We start from the raw sequence: 17,569 nt of genomic DNA on the forward strand, positions 1-17,569 counted from the left end.
TGTGTTCCCATGGATGAATATTAATTAATGCAAGAATGACGTAGTGCTCAGCACCAACTCTAACCCTGGGTTTTGTTAACTCAGATGTTAAGCACTGAGCAGACTTCGCAGGTGGGAACGGAAAGAGCTTTGTTAAGCATGTCATGGTTCTCTGAACTCCTTTTGAATTATTTGCCAGAGATCACGTAGTAATCTATCATCAGAAGTTATGTTTAGTGATCAGCCGGCAACCTGATTAGGTCATCCTTCAAGTTTATTGAATGCGAAGAACTGGGAACCGTTAGACTTCAGAAAGGTTTATGACCAAGTCATTATAGTTAGCCCTTCACTTTTTCACACCCAGACACACTCCTTGAGGTTGTGCCTCGTGCAGTGCTCCAGGGTGTTTGTGATTCAGGCAGTGCTGTTACTGAGAAGGGAAGGAGACTCCCATGTGGACCTGTTCTAGTTGAAGCTGAAGATTTGGAGATTGATTGTCCTTTAGCAGCCACTTCAGGGTGCACACATTTTGCTGTGGTTCTAGTGATGGTCCTACGCATTGCTTTTCTTGAGTCTGACTCCCGCTCACCTTGTGTTACCAACCCCATCTTCGGTTGTTTACCTGCTCCATGGACCTGCAGCTGCAGAGTGGCCAGGCAATGGTCTTTGCTTTTCATCTCGGGATTTGTCTTTCTTATTTATACCTAGAGTCTGCCTCCTGGGTATCCTGGCTTGAACAAAAAAATGAATGAATCCTGAAAATTGGTACTTAGCATGTACTTTCAGGGTTTAAATGCTTCACAAGAGTGAGGTTGTATCAAAAATCCCTGACCAGCTAGTTTTCAGTCTCCATAATTTAGTGTGCTATTTTTAATTACTCTAAAGTAAAACATTCTGATCATCCTGTTTTCATTTGTAATGGCATCGTCAAATGAAAGTAGAAAAGTAGAAAAACTGAATAAGAAATCACATGAGTCTTCTTAGCTCACATCATCCGGAATTTACCTAGAACCTCCCACTGGGCTTGTCCATATGAGGGGCAACCACTCAGTAATCACCAGCCTTTCATTTCTGCCCCTCACCAGGTACATGGTGCAGTGGCCGGGAGCACGCATCCTGCGGCGTCAGGAGCTGGATGCCTTCCTGGCTCAGGCGCTGTCCCCCAAACTCTACGAGCCTGATCAGCTCCAGGAGCTCAAGGTAATTTGTCAGCCTCATTGCATTGTCTTGGACAGTCTCGCTTTGGATTTTGGTGTAATACAGCTAACTTTCAACAGGCAGAATTGCTAATTCTTTAAACTAATTGCTTTAGTCCACTAAACTAATAATACTAATATGATAAGAACTTGATCAATTGTCTTCATGGCAAAAGGAATGTTCCTTTCTAGTTATGGATTTGCTATTCCCAGTTTGGAAATGATTAGTCCCACTTTGTCAGAGAATGGTTTCCCCTTGTTTACCATTGGATGTTTATTCTTATGTATCACATCGTGAAATAAACTTGCCTTTTATATTGTAGGGGGGATTCCAAACCCTGAGAGGGCTTGATCTTAAGAATTTTCTAACATCTAGCAAGGATTCTTTTTCTTATTTCATTTCACTGTTCCTAATTACAACCTTAGTTTTCTCTAAAAAATATTCTTTGCCCCTCCACTATTATAAAATCCCTCATAAAAACCACTTGAAGTCAACGATGTTACGTCATCATTTCTATCCCCTTTTAAGTCAACATTTAACATCATATTCCTTTTAATTTTGCTTTCTAGTCATTTCTTTTGTTCTTTGTTTTGACAATATTGATTTTGCTCCAAGTTGTCACCTAATTTTTCAGTGTGAATATCTTTTTCAGTATACTTTCATTAGTTACCTGGTTCACATGGTTGTAATTGCTTTCTAATTTCCATATTAAATTTTAGAAAGTTCAAGACTTTTCAAAGCTAGTTAAATTAGTAGATCAGCCTTTTCTTTTCAATGTATAGGGTTTCGTTTTTTTCTTTGCCATCAGTTCTTTTGTTTTGTTTTGTTTTGTTTTATAGAGTTTGATTTGTAATCAGTTAATCTCTTTCCACAAAATTGCCTTCACCTTTAGATCTTTTTGGCATTCTTTATGAAGGCATTCTTTCCATAGAGGGGAATTTTAGGCTCACTTAATAGATTTTCAGTATTCAATAGCTGTTGCTTAATAAATTTCTAGTTTTCCCTAAATTATCATGTTAAATTGAGTAATTTGATGTGAAGTGCCCCCCTCCTCAATTGTGTGGAGCCCACCTGAGACTTCTTATGACTTAGAAATAAGCTAAGTAAAAAAACCAAAACTTAGGAGAATTCACTTCAAATTGTATTCTTTACTTTGTAGATCAAGCTTTTCTGTTTGTTAGACAGAAATTATTATTTTTAATGTTTTTGAATTTACGTTTCTGTTTTCAATGTTTGGTCAGGTGTCCCCATCAGGCAGTGTGGCTGGTGCTAAGTCAGGTCCTTTCCCGTGTCCTCACCTGGTTTGTCTCATCACCACCGTCTTCGTCACAGACTGTGCTTCAGGGGGTTGGAGATACTTTTGCTAGAGTGTGGTGCCATCCCTCTACCTCTACTCCTGTTTCTCTTATATAGATTATTACATCAGTATTGACATCCCAGTTCTGAAAATCAGACCGCCAGGTATCAGGTATGCCCACTAAGCCTTATTCACCATCAAGTTACTTTTACTCAAAGTTCATCTTATATCCCATATCCTTTTCATTTTTGGATCAACACATAGGATATAACTTTTGAAAAACAATCACACTCGAAGCTTTCATTTTGGTTCTTTTGAGATCTTAGTGCTTTCATGGTTTTCTCCTGGTTCTTCATCTAAAGCCAGACATTTGTAGAGATGTGCTCAGAAAGAAGTATGTATGTATAGTAAACTTCAGTCTGACTCATCGATCCTCTGGGTCTTGCTTGTCTGGAGGTCGACAGTTCCCTTTAGTAAGAGCAGCCTACACCTGTAAGTGCTTCATTTTCATGATTAGTGTAAATTCTGAAAGAGCTATAAGGAAAAACAGCATTTGTTGGGGGGAAAGGCAGTTATTTGCTTTTTTGTTTTTTAAGATTGAAGATCCTCTCAGCTATCATCAGATTGAGAATTGATAGGAATGATCATTATTTAAATGCTACAAAAATTCCTATGCAGAGCTGAGGGTTCCAAAATTCAGTGATAGAAAATTAAATTATAAAATTGCATTTTCATTTAACCATTAAAATTTTTTGCAATATCAAAAGCAGCAACAGTGCTTTGTTGTAATACACCATTTCATGGTTTGTGATATAGTCAACTCTTGAATGTTAATTGGTGTGTCTGGGCCTGCTACCCAGTTTGTGGATTGCCCAGACCCTGTTTCTCTTCTCCCATTTATCGCTCACTCTGTGGTTGGCCATCAGAGGAGGAAAAGAGGAAGGAAAAACCCAGTGATGACAGTTAGGACTCTTGTTAGCTTTTTCTGATGGGAGGTTTGGTGGGAAAAGACATTGAAACCATTAGTTACAATGAATTTTTAAGAATTTCATCTCATCCATGCTTTCTTCGTCCGCCATGTCCATGAATAATTGAGAGTGTTCCATGTGGCTCCTTGAATACCTGTGACAGTAATTGATGATCCTCATTTTTCCTGTTATATTTTTTAAGCCCTTCTCCTAGGTTACCAGCATGAATGTAATTAAGGTAAAATTAGCACTGACCCTGTGTTTTGAGGAGGGTGGGTAAAGGATGAGAAGGAACTTTGCACCATTATAGTATTTGTCCAGTATCTTTCTCCCTTGCCTTGACATCCCTATAATTGCCTTAAATTCTTTTAACAGTTTCACATGCCAAGTGCAGAATATAAAAGATGGAAAATGAAGAGCTTTAAAGACAGTATTAGGGGCGTGCAACATGTCTGTGATACGTGTAAGAATTATTTTGCATATAGGTAAATATGACAAATTGAAGTAAGAGTCTGTTGCCCAGTAATCAGATGTTGGACGAAGTAACTTTACTGGAATTTGGTTCTTGAGCTAATTGGTCAGAGAGATTAACTTCCATATTTGTATTTCCTATAAAGTCAGAATTTTTTGTCTGTATTTCTCTAGTTGAGGAACTTTGGATGATGTTGAATATTTTATCTCAATTAATAGAATGAGGTTAGAATGTGAGTATTGCAACCATTTTTATAATCAAGCGTTCAGATTTGGGTTCTCCCAATTACCAGCTCTGTGACCTTGAACCCTCTGGGACCCGTCTGTACAAGGGAGTACTCTTTTCGAGGGGCCTGTGTTCTTTGTTGTTTAGAGATGGCAATGAGATAATGAAAAAGCAGCGCTTGATACATATTTCTTAAGTTCCCCATAAATATTAAATATTATTATTTATATAACATTTAGGGAAAGAAAAACACCACATAATGTAAGTTTAAAAAATTGTCAAAGGAAGCAAATTTACACTGCAATCAAGATTTTTATTCAGATTGTTTATGCAAGCTCTTATTCTAAGAACTTTTCTCTGTTAGATTAATGCTAATTGAACTAATTATCTTGGAACTATAAATATCTTTTAAAAAATTCTTAAAAGTGTAATCCCTTAATGTTAAGGCCATTTAATACACACACACACACACACACACACACACACACACTCACACACACACTGTAGCCTTGCTATATTCTTCCTGTCAGCAAATGTGGAGATTAATAGTTTTAACTAGGGTGCTTCTGTTCCATATACATCTGCTGCTGTTTCTTAAGTTTGGCATGCAGATAGCCGTTTGCCAGATGAGTGGTTTTGAGTTACATTGGATGTGATCATCACCAGCCCGTTCCTAAGAAACACCTGCAGGGGCTGGACGTTGTGGCTCATGCCTGTAATCCCAGTACTTTGGAGGCCAAGGCAGGCAGATCACATGAGGCTACGAGTTTGAGACCAGCCTGGCCAACATGGTGAAAACCCAACTCTACTAATAAAGTACAAAAATTAGCCAGGCATGGTGGTGCACATCTTTAATCCCAGCTACTAGGGAGTGTGAGGCAGGAGACTCGCTTGAACCCAGGAGGCAGAGGTTGCAGTGAGCCAGGATTGCGCCATTGCACTCCAGCGTGGATGACAGAGTGAGACTCTGTTTCAAAACAACAACAACAACAACAACAACAACAACAACAACAACAACAACAAAAAAACCCGTTAGGGTGGTGCTGCATGTGCTTTCACAGAGGGTGTTGGTGGCATTTTATGTTTTGACAATTGGACATTTGGATAGCCAGGCAAACAACTTTATAGCAACATTTTCGCTCCCTAATCCTTGACCTGGATTCTCTGTTCTCTGGTGTAGGGCAGAGAGAGGGGCACAGAGGCCCCTGGGCTAGAAGCAGCGGAGTCCCACCTGACTGGAAGGGATTTGTGGTCATCATTTCTGCAGTGCAAGGGGCCAAGAGATGGGTGTCCTATTATTCATGGGCCACACCTCTGCTTGGCCGCTTTCCAGCAGGGTCGGCTCCCTCTTTCTGCCTTGAGAATTCTCCCTTTCTGCAGCTCAGAGGTGGGGGTGGCTGGGGTCTAAATGAATCAAGTACATTTTCTCCATTTTGTTCTAGTATGACCTCTGTTCCTCCACTTTGCACGTAAATATAAAAATGCATCTAATTCTATCGCCCCAGCCCTACCTGCTCCCAAGGGAACATTTTTTAGTTCATTTCCCAACAACTACATGGGAAAAGGAGGAGCTGGTGATGTACAGTAGGATCCAGAAGTGTAAACACCTTTTATAAATTGGTGAACAGACCTCTCCAGGTTTTGGAAGGTTAACTGCATTGTGAACATTTAGAAAAAGGTTGGGAAACAGTGTTAGCTGATAATAGGGAATGTTAACACAAACAACAAAAACAGCAGATGATCGTAAGTTTATTAGCATTTGGCACCAGAATGACCTTTTTCTCTTTAATGAAAAGGCCCTTTGACTTGCCACATATAGGCATTGCTTAGATTGATCTCCCATAAACATTGCATTCTTGAAAAGCCACCAAAGTCGGAAGACAAAAGCCAGAGCAAAGCTAAAATGTTATCCTTTATCCTGGATAATCCACAAACTAGGTCTTTCACACACAGATGATCAAGAGTTGACTGTACTCATGTTAGTGTTTCTTACTCTGCTTATCAGACACTAGAAGCGTGGGCTCTACGTACAGAAGGTAGGCACCCAGCTCTCAACACTGAGGGAAGTAGTCTGTGCAAATTCTAGTAGTGTGTATGGTTCAAGAACCATATTTTTGTTGTCTTCTTTGGTTTATAAGCTATCCGTTTCTCCAGAAGACATTTTGGCAGTCTTATTGATAAGTGGCAATTAAAAACATTGACATATAAAATAATGTAAACATAGAGTACAAATTTATTTTAGAATGTAATTATACCAAATATTTTTTAATGTAACTATTTGAAAATGCAGAATCTTAATAGAGTGTTCAGTTTTGGCACTCTTTCTGTTAATATGTTACCTGTGTGCAGATCTGAAATGTGAAGTGTTACTTCACAAAGAGATTGTGGAGCTCTGGACTCTGAGGAGACCACAGATCATTGCTCATTTTGTCACATGTCAGCCTTAAGTACAGTGTTACCCGACACTGCAGAACGCTTTATAAACTCAACCTGAAATACTTGAGTATGTTTATAAAATATTCTCTTAAATTCAAATGTGTTATATCACATAAGTATTTCTGTTCAAATGAGGCCAGTGTTAGGTCAATATAAGGTCTACTACTTAGTGGTGCTGTTTTGTTGAGGGATATTCTGTTAACTTTGGAGAGTTTTAGTAAGACATTGGAAGAATTTAATACTGTAGTACTCTTATTCCATAGAAATTACTCTTTTCAATTTAAAGATTGAGAACCTAGATCCCCGAGGAATTCAGCTATCAGCTCTCTTCATGAGTGGAGTAGACATGGCCTTGTTTGCAAATGATGCATGTGGACAGCCAATCCCCTGGGAACACTGTTGTCCTTGGATGTATTTTGATGGGAAGCTCTTCCAATCCAAACTCCTTAAAGCCAGCCGGGAAAAGACCCCGCTCATCGACCTCTGTGATGGTCAGGTATGCTGGGGGGCCAGGGGGCTGCCTTTGACTGCAATGAATAAAGCTCGTTGGCTAAATCTGTCATCTTTTGTACCATATTTATCATCCTGTGTTTCAAGATTCTGTTTTAGGTTGGGCCTGGTGCTGAGTGTCACTAAACATCACTTCAGTACCCAGGATGAGCCAAGCTCCTGATACAACATTGTTTCTCCTTATTTGTGGTAGTAATGTTCTAAAATTCACCTCGAATGCCAAATGAGTGAATGCTGAACCATTGCTCCTAGGGGAAATACAAGGCACTGGGTTCCTTCAAGGCTCTGGACACATATTTTTGTCAACCAATCTATATAATCTTATTGCATGTGCATTTTGGTTTAAAGACACCTTATATAGTATGGATTATTGACTCGTTATTATTGAACTCACAGTCAGTAGCTTCTGTAACATGTATTTTCTCTGTAAGGCACATTACAGCCTCCTTGTGCATTTGGGAACACCAGACAGCACTTCAGCATTATTTATTTATTTATTTATTTATTTATTTATTTATTTATGAGACGGAGTTTCGCTCTTGTGGCCCAGGCTGGAGTGCAGTGGTGCAGTCTCGATTCACTGCAGCCTCCACCTCCCAGGTTCAAGTGATTCTCCTGCTTCAGCCTCCCAAGTAGCTGGAGTTACAGGTGCCTGCCACCATGCTCAGCTAATTTTGGTATTTTTGGTAGAGACTGTTTTGCTGTGTTGGTCAGGCTGGTCTTGAACTCCTGACCTCAAGCAATTCACCCCCCCTTGGCCTCCCAAAGTGCTGGGATTACAGGCGTGAGCCACCGCACCCAGCCGGGGACCATTTTAAACAGTGAAATCACCAACAAAAAAGGACAGAAGTGTGAGACGCGTGGCACCTCACAAACTGTGAGAAGGGTGCTTGTGTTCGGTATGAGCTGAAACAAGAAGACAAGCGCTCTCCTGTCTGGCCTCAGCTGGGGCCGGCGCACCAGGGCAACAGGTTTTGCTGTGATCTGCACAAGTCTGCAGATGGCCAGAAAACTGCCATGAGTACTGATTTTTGTGGTTACAAATAAACATTGGCAAGTAGGCGAATTTGCAGATGTAGAATTCATGAATAAAGGGAACTAACTGTACAGTTGATAGATCTTATTTCTTTAGTGCTCATTTAAATTCAATTAAAACCCCCTGTGGATGGCATTTTCACATGCTGGTCCTTGACTTCCAGGCTGATCAGGCTGCCAAGGTAGAGAAGATGCGCCAGAGCGTCCTCGAGGGGCTCAGCTTCTCCCGGCAGAGCCACACGCTCCCTTTCCCGCCACCTCCTGCCCTGCCCTTCTACCCTGCCTCTGCATATCCCCGGCACTTTGGGCCTGTCCCACCCTCTCAGGGCAGGGGCAGAGGCTTTGCAGGTGAGTTGCTTGGGATGTGTTCCTGTGGGTAACAGATGCCAGATTCCTGTAAAGAACGTGCAGCCCTTATAGGCAAGCCCAACTGCTCTGTTGACCTTGTCACTGTTGGTCTTGGAGGTCCCGCAGCAGCAGTTCTTCAAGTCCGTGAGGAGCAAGTTTGATCCTGGAGATAGGGGAGAGGGACCTGCTGATGCGAATGCAAAGGCTGCATCGTAAAATCTGTCAGTCAAGCTGAAAACTCTGCTCACATTTTAAGATATATTTTTTTCTCATGTGTAAGGGAAAATAAGCCCACCCAGGTCAGAGAGAGCCATTTTCCAGGACTCATCTCCCAGGGCGCATCCTGAGCCCCATGCCAGTGCCCTGTTGAACGGCCTGCTGCAGGGAGGGTGGCCTTACAATGCTGGTCCCCAGGGACCATGGGCACAGGACAGTGAGGTGACAAGAGGGGCCAGGAGACCCCTCCATGGCAGCTGGAGGAGGCAGGGGCCACTCTGCCCGAATATCCAGCAGGGCCCTGAGTCCTGTCCCTTACACTTCTCCCCTCTCTCTCTACCCCGGGTCCCACAGGCGTCTGTGGCTTTGGAGGCCCCTATGGGGAAACGGTAGCAACAGGCCCTTACCGTGCCTTCCGTGTGGCGGCAGCATCGGGACACTGCGGAGCCTTCTCAGGCAGTGACAGCAGCAGGACTAGCAAGTCCCAGGGCGGTAATTATACCTACCCCTTCCCAGAGCTTCTGCCTGCCAGCACTTCCTTCGCTCCATCGTCTGGCGCCTTCCTTCCTCTACTGTCCTCATGAGCCCTTCCTCCAGCAGAACAGCCTTTCTTCTGGGTCCCCGCTCTGGCCCTCACTGACCGCTCCTCCTGAGACTCGCTGCCCTCAGGGCTCGGCAGCGGCTCTGCTGTGGCCAGTCTCTCCTTTCAGGGTAGACCACTGAGTGTCCACCTAGAACAGAACCTTTCTGTGCACCTGGGTAACCTGACCATCGCCTCGTGTTCATAGGATGAGCTGCTGACTAATAGTGGCGTTTCTTTCCCAAGCAGCCATCTTTTGGTAAAGATTATCATGCTTGTATAGAACATTCTAATGGTCGCAGAATTCCTGACATAAAAAGTCTGTCGCAGTTTGTTTCGCAGAAACATTTTTAAACAAAGATCTAATGTTGGGAATATAAACAAGGCAGTTTACTGTAGATTCCCAGTGCTTCTCTTTGCATTTGTATTCAGCTTGCAAAGGAGAAAAGGGTCTTAACATTTAGCCCAGGAAGCAGTATCCTGTGACGGGGCTATAATCGGAAGCCAGTCACCTGGGTCTTTGACCTCATCCCGCATTTTGGGACTGCAGATCTAAATCTGCCCAAGTCACATAACAGGACTGACTGTTCAGATGTGATTTTGGAGTCGCATTGAGGATGGGCAAGCCTTTCTCTCTTGATTAACAATGTTTTTCCAACTCAGTTACATGGGATAGTTAGGGAGGCCAGCAAGGGAACTGTGCAGGAAGGTGACTCTTGCAGATTTGGCCGTGGGTCACCCCCTCTGTCTGCAGGTCGCCTCTCCTTTCCCTGGTGCAGCTGCATGCCTCTCTGCCTCCTCCGTCTGCAAACCGGCCTCCTGCAGGGTGCTACTCTGCTCTGTGACTGCTCCTTACGCAGCTCGCAGCCATGTTTCCTCTCTGCTTCTTGATTTGCTTCAGCTCCTTCTAGTGCCTTGAAACTGAGGCTGGCCTGTAGTTGGGATCAAAGATGGAGGGAGAGGGGAGATTGCACTATGGATAGTGTAGGGCAAGAAGTGAATTTTTAGACTGGAATGATAAAAGGAACCTGCTTCCTAATTTTCTTAAAATTGTGTCTGGAACTCAGATTTGCACTGCCTAGTATAGTAGCTGCTGGCCACTGCTCTGTTGAGCACTTCAGCTCTGGCTAGAATGTGTAAAATACATATCAGATTTTAAAACTTAAAATGGGAAGCAGACTAAAATAGCTCATCAATTTTTTTGTCTTGGGCTAGGCACAGTGGCTCATGCCTGTAATCCCAGCACTTTGGGAGGCCAAGGAGAGAGAATTGCTTGAGGCAGGAGTTCAATACCAGCTTGGGCAATATAGTGAGACCCCTGCCTCTACAAAAAATTTTAAAAATTAGCCAGGTGTGGTGGTGCACACCTGTAGTCCCAGCTACTCAGGAGGCTGAGGTGGGAGGATCGCTTGAGCTGGGAGGTAAGGCTGCAGTGAGCCATGATTGTGCCACTGCACTCCAGCCTGGGTGACAGAGCAAGACCCTGTCTCAAAAAAAAAACAAAAAATCTTGACTATATGTTGAAATAGTGTTATTTTTGATACACTGAGTTAAATACATTATTAAAACTTCTTTCCTCTGTTTCTTTGTACATTTTTCATGTGGCTACAAGAAAATATAAAGCTTGTTGTAGGTTTCTCTTGGACACTGCCGAATTGCCACAGCTAACAGCAAGATGATAGCTTATTATTATCCATTTCCACTGTCAGAAAACAAGATGCTTGGGGTCTGCTTTTATTTGCTTATTTTTTTGTTTTTAATCAGAAGTTTTGCTGCCAATTAGCAATTAGAGAATTTTCTTAGAAAGCTTATGGTTTGCAGTAATCAAAAGAAGTTAGTAAATTCTATTTGTGACTTTGCTTATGGAAATTCTAATTTAAAAATACAATAAGAAATACAGGCTATATTAATTGATTCTATGATGTTCAGTTAAGGTAGTAAACCTGGAAGTATTTGCCTAAAGAGAAAAACATTCAGAGTTTGCAGATTTCCATCTTGGTAATATAGAAGGCATGCCATACGCACCTGATGACAACACTTTATTGAGTCTGTTTCTCTCTGAAAAGGCTTGCACATTTGCGGTTGTAACCTAATTCAGTTGTCATGGGTTCTTCACAATAGTTTTAAGTCAAACAGTGTGCACATAGATACACTACAGAATAAAAAATTGTACAAAACAGGAGAAAGTAGCTTCATAGTAAATATAAACCAAAACTGAAAAGAAGTTTCTTGCTTTTATCTTTTTGCTATTCTTAATTCTGTGATTGTAAAGATTGTGTCTTTTCGTATATTTTTTTGTGCAGGAGTCCAACCTATACCTTCTCAGGGAGGCAAACTAGAAATAGCTGGCACTGTGGTTGGCCACTGGGCTGGGAGCAGGCGGGGCCGTGGGGGCCGGGGGCCTTTCCCCCTGCAGGTGGTTTCTGTCGGAGGACCAGCTAGAGGGTAAGTTCTGGGCCACGAAAATGTCTTTTGTATAAATAACAGAAACAGCTTCTAACTTGCTTTTTTGACTTGAAGTTTAGTAGGAACATTTTTATATCATTAGATACATTCTTTAATATCGTTTGTATTTATTTAATTATTTAGTTTTTATTTATTTAAGATGGGGTCTCACTGTCACCCAGGCTAGACTGCAGTGGCGCAATCACAGTTCAGTGTGGTCTTGACTTTCTGGGCTCCAGCAATCCTCCCACTTCAGCCTCCCGAGTAGCTGGGACCACAGTCATGTGCCACCATGTCTGGCTAATTTTTGTATTTTTGGTAAAGACGGTTTTGCCCTGTTGCCCAGGTTGGTCTTGAACTCATGAGCTCAACCAGTCCACCCGCCTCGGCCTCGCAAAGTGCTGAGATTACAGGTGTGAGCCACTGCACACGGCCTTTAACATCATTTATATGTTTGCATAGGATCCCATTTATAGTATTATGTAATTATTTAATTAACCATTATTAAATAATTAACTATGCAATTTTCAATTAACCAGGTGCCTTAACAATTTTTTTGAAGTAGCATTTTTAAAGTATTAGTTTTCAAATCAAATGCAGTGGATATGGGGGATGTAGCTCAGGGGTAGAGCATTTGACTGCAAATGTATTGGATATAAACCAAAAAAATAAGATTGTTTGGAATAAATCTTCCCTATAATCATACTTAACCTATTTATGCCTAGTGTTCCATTATTGGAACGCGAAGCATGTGGGAGTTATTTATGTCCTACTGCTCAAGGTCATCACCAAAGTCTGATTGCAAAAATTCAAAAAATGGCAACTTCCGGCATCAATGGGTTAATTCAGTGCTTCATAAAGTGTAAGACTGGATGGCTTCCAAATCATTTGATACTATCTTAAATGTCTGTAACAGATTTAAGTGTTTACTGTTGTCCTTTTTAATTCATTCAGGCGTCCAAGAGGAGTTATTTCAACCCCAGTGATTAGAACATTTGGAAGAGGTGGAAGGTACTATGGCAGAGGTTACAAAAACCAGGCAGCAATTCAGGTAAGAAGACAACATGATGTTTGTGCCAGTTCAGTGCCCTCAGGGATGTCTCCTGTCTGAGCTTGCACTTCTAGTGCCTGTGCTCAGACAGAAGGGCTGTGAGGGTAATGTTTTAGCTGTCAAGCATCTAACACAGTAACTGGCACACAGCTGCTCACCAGATGTCCATTTCCTAGAGCCCAGATCATTTTGCTGTTGAGTGCCTCTTCAGGTGGTCTCTCCCCTTTGCCATGACCCTGTGTCTCTGGTGGCTTCCCGCCTGGTGTGACACGATGGGCTGGGCTCACCTTGGGCATTGCCTGGCCCTGACGCAGCTGGAACAGCCACTTTTAGTTTCTTTTTTTTTTTTTTGAGATGGAGTCTTGCTCTGTTGCCCAGGCTGGAGTGCAGTGGCCCAGTCTTTGCTCACTGCAACCTCCACGTCCTGGGTTCAAGCGATTCTCCTGCCTCAGCCTCCCAAGTAGCTGGGACTACAGGTGCATGCCACCACACCTGACTAATTTTTGTATTTTTAGTAGAGTTGGAGTTTCACCATGTTGGCCAGGTTGGTCTCGAACTCCTGACCTCAGGTGATCTGCCTGCCTTGGCCTCCCAAAGTGCTGGGATTACAGGCGTGAGCCACCATGCCCAGCAGTCCTGCTATATTTTTATGTTTTGTATTACTTGTCTCAAGATTCAAAGAAAATGATGATAGCATTGATTGATGGAGAAGGTGTGTTAGTATTTCTGAAATTTTAGGGTTGGAAGCTAAAATAGAGGCTGTTGTAGGAGAGTATGTGGGGACCCTTGGTTTATGGAGGTCATTCCTTAGGCAAGGGTCACATCTCCATCTGGTTGAGTGAATGGATTTTGTCATCAACAAGGCAAATACCCTGGTTTTCAGAATAGGAGGCCTAGAAGATGCTGGAAGTTACCACCATCTTTGTTGGGAAGGGGATGCGATGACGAGAGCTGGAAGATTCCTGTTCTCGTCTGTAAAATGAACGTTTGAAGGTGAAAACCATCCATGTTTTCTTCAGCACCGAGTTAGTCTATGACAGTGGCTCTCAGCCCTGGTGATTGGCCTCCAAGGGACATTTGGAGACGCTGATTGTCACAACTTGGTGTGGGCACTGGCTTTTAATGAGTGAAGCCTAGGGATGCTGCTAAACACCCGATGGTGTATGGGACAGGCCCATCACCGAGAGGGAACAGAGCCACCGTATTACATGCTAAGGTTGAGCCTTGGTCTAATGATAGAAGCAATTCAAGATCTGTCTTCACTGCCTTCACAGAGAGCCATGTCTTTCAGAAAATGTGCTGGATTAGTCTCAAGGACCACTTTTTTTCAGAGAATTATTTTTAAATCTATTCAGAGGAGTGGGGAAGACCTATTCAGAAGAGCTATTTCACAAACACGTGGTAATTATCAGTGCAGATTTCTTGTTGAGGTTCCCTAGCAATGAGTATAGTTCCCCAGTAGAAATGGGGTATGTGCACTACTGCATGTCACAGGCAGATGTGGGAGACCTGTTTGTTTTGTGGCGGTGGGAACAGTCGCAGTTTTATAGAAGACTTATTGAGGGGCGTTTGTTACTTTAAACAATTTGGTGCCATTCAAAGGATTAGACAGATCTCCTGAAGGGGGAATTTTCCCTCATTTTCAGGATATTAACTACAGAGAGTTGAGGGAAGGGGCCATGGAGGGAACTGACTGAGACAGGTAGAGCGTCTACCGCCCAAAAGTCAAAGCAAAGACAGGGTTAGAGGGACCCAGCTGGGCATTTTCTGCTCTTGAATCTTCAGAGTGTCATTAGGCCAAAATTTGCATCCTCCCTCTCCTGTTTATCAGAAACCACCTTCTCATTTGTTGTCCTTCATTTTAAACAGGGCAGACCTCCTTACGCTGCTTCAGCAGAAGAAGTGGCCAAAGAACTTAAGTCAAAATCTGGGGAATCGAAGTCCTCTGCTATGTCTTCAGACGGGTCCCTGGCTGAAAATGGAGTGATGGCCGAGGAGAAACCGGCTCCCCAGATGAACGGGAGCACGGGTGACGCCAGGGCCCCCAGCCACTCTGAAAGTGCCTTGAATAATGACTCTAAAACGTGCAATACAAATCCTCATTTAAATGCACTAAGTACAGACAGCGCTTGCCGCAGAGAAGCTGCTCTGGAGGCAGCTGTCTTAAATAAAGAAGAGTAAACTTATTTTTTATAGAGGGTGAAGGATGCTGGAAGGGTAAGGATTTAGGAATATCTGGAGAGAAAGAGAGCCTGCAGTTATGTACATTTTGTCCTTTCCGTAAGAGAAAAATGAGGACTTTGGAAATTCAGATCCCTCTTTGATATCAGAGATTTAAACAACACATTTTTAGTTTTAACCAGTTGTAGTCAAAATGCTACAATAAAACAAAAAAGAGAAAGAAAATGAAGAGCATTTGACTCCCGCACTTAAAATGAAGTACACATAAAGTTTAAACTGGTTATGACAAAAGCCTCTAGTTGTGTTTCTTGAACTATAAAGAAAACAAATTTTGGCAGTCTTTAAGTATATATAGCTTAAAATATAATTTTTAGCATTTGGCACCATATGTATGCCATTATATTTGATTTTGCATTACTGTTTCACAATGAAGCTTTCTTTAAGGCTTTGATTTTTATGATTATGAAAGAAATAAGGCACAACCACAGTTTTTCTTTCTTAAATTTCATCACTGTTGATGTGGTTCTTTTGTGTTAAAAAAAAAAGTGCAACTATCAAAACTAAAAAATTATAGAGTAATATTGCCGTTCTGCTGATTTTAAATATACAATACATCATACATACTTTACAAGCAAGTTAAATGGAGATAAAGTTGAAATCTTAGAAGATGCAAATGACCTTTCAAAATCAACACAATGTGTTCTGAAACTTTCGTGACTAATACCATGCATCTGTGATCAATGAACTATGTGGTTTTGAATCGGATGTAGACCATTAGTACTACTACTTGAGCTAAACTTCTGCATGGTTCATAATTTTTAAAGTGTGTAGTTAATATGCATGTTATCGTCCTTTCTTCCATTCTTACCAGTATGTGCCCATTTGCAAAACAAAAATGCTAATAATCAGTAATAGTCCTATAAAAGATGTTAACTCTGTTTAGTCATTGACTGATCTTGCTCTAACCTTAAAATTTTGTGATTATTGACCTCTGTTGCATTTATTCTAAAGCCCCCCAAAAATTATCTAGCCGTTTCGAATATCAACATTACCCTGGTGTATTCACTGCTGTATGCATTATTGTTCTTTGTTGCTGTTTTATGCCTTCATATTAGCAAATATGAAATTCTGTGAAAAAAAACCCTTTGATCTTAAAAAAACAAAAAAAACCACCCCCCCCTTCTGTAGCAGGAAACAAATTGCTTGTTCTTGAGAACTTTCCCATCAAGAATTTAGTAGAAGCAGGTATACTTCTATCATTTTGATGTTTTTGTTAATGTTTCCAAACAATGTACTTTGAAATCAGAATCACTTCTTATCGTTTTCATATACTTCTGATGCTCTTCATCACATTAGTGATCAGAAATGAGGTGTAATTCCCCAACCCCTGCCCGCAAGAGCTAAGTAGGATCTTACTGTAAGTTGAAGGGAGTTTTGCCCTAACTCATGGATTGTGCAAGAATGAACTGCTGTTGGGTTTGATTGAGTGTCGATGGATTGTGGTGTGGTGTATCTGAAGGCTATTGAATGCAACTTACAATGCTTAATAAAAATCTTTATTCTTTTAGTATAAAGTATGGCGTGGCTTTTAAATTCACTTGTAAAAGCTAATTTTACCGAGGTTTAATTCAAATCGAAACGACGACTAAAAAGATGAGAAAACCAAAGTTTAAAAATATTTTACCTTTTCAAAGTAATTCCAGGTTTCCGGCTTAGAGGAACATTAATATATGATTAATTTGCTTGATAGCTAAATTTCAAGCAACCAAGGGGATTAAAAAAATTTCAGATAAAGCGGACTTACAGAAAAGGTTTTTTTAAGCCCCGAGGAAGCAATACATTTGACTCCACCACGTTTTAAAAGCTGGATGTTACAAGTATAGTCCGTTTTTCATGCTATCCTTTTGATTGAAGGCTCTTCTCTGCAGCCTGATATGAGGTCTCCGTACCCAGGTCCGCCGAACGCCTCGGGAAAGCGTCCCGTGCTGCCCCCTAGCGGCAGATGGTGGGCTAACGGCGCCGGAGGCGGCCAGCAGAGCCGCGGCGGTCCCGCTCAAGGGAGGGGCTGGCGCTCGCCCGGGGGCGCGTCTCCTTCCTGTGGAAGGGCGGGGCGGGGCCTTGCGTGGCGCTTCCCAGTCCGCCACCGCGCAGGCCCCGGTGCGCGCGCAGCTCGCGGGGCGGGGCCGTGTCGGTGAGGCCTACTCCCGCCTCTTTCCTCCCGGCGGCCGAGCCTGCGCCGTGAAGCCCGTTCTGTGTGTGAGGCCGGCGCCGGGCCCAGCAGAGACCCGTGTGTCCCGAGAGGGACTGAGCAGACCCCGGGAGCCCGAGTGCCAGCAAGGCCCGAGCCGAGCCAGTTTCTCCAACTAACACCCTGAGAGCTCTTCTGGTCCTGGCTGTTCAGACCTCAGACGAATTTACCCCTGCTTTTTATGGGGCAGGCTTTTATGGGGCGGGCTTTCAGAGTTTGAAGGAAGTGAAGCCAGTTATCACTCACTCCAGGGCCTCCTCCTACCCTGACTCGCCCGTCCCTGACGGTGGCCCGCTGTTTCGAGCCTGCGGCTGAGTCCCTCCGCGCCAGCCTTCCGGTGGCGGGCCACCCAGCCCATCTCTGTGCTGTGGGAAGATGGGG

The 17,569-nt window shown here is 42.7% G+C and overlaps 1 protein-coding gene across 2 annotated transcripts in view; it reads left to right on the forward strand.

Moving 5' to 3' along the window:
• FAM120A (family with sequence similarity 120A) overlaps positions 1-16,514 on the forward strand; it is a 117,363-nt gene extending 100,849 nt beyond the window's left edge. Inside the window, exons 12-18 of one of the 2 annotated variants that reach the window (XM_010375119.2) lie at positions 1,065-1,179; positions 6,861-7,070; positions 8,284-8,467; positions 9,038-9,175; positions 11,567-11,708; positions 12,663-12,759; positions 14,629-16,514. In XM_010375119.2, coding sequence (XP_010373421.1) covers positions 1,065-1,179; positions 6,861-7,070; positions 8,284-8,467; positions 9,038-9,175; positions 11,567-11,708; positions 12,663-12,759; positions 14,629-14,940 — 1,198 coding nt within the window. In that variant the 3' untranslated portion in view covers positions 14,941-16,514. The remainder of the gene's footprint in view (positions 1-1,064; positions 1,180-6,860; positions 7,071-8,283; positions 8,468-9,037; positions 9,176-11,566; positions 11,709-12,662; positions 12,760-14,628) is intronic. The other variant, XM_010375120.2, reaches the window with a different exon arrangement.
• The last annotated feature ends 1,055 nt before the right edge of the window (positions 16,515-17,569 follow it).

This window comes from Rhinopithecus roxellana, chromosome 16 (genome assembly GCF_007565055.1).
Source record: "Rhinopithecus roxellana isolate Shanxi Qingling chromosome 16, ASM756505v1, whole genome shotgun sequence".
Lineage (NCBI taxonomy): Eukaryota > Metazoa > Chordata > Mammalia > Primates > Cercopithecidae > Rhinopithecus > Rhinopithecus roxellana.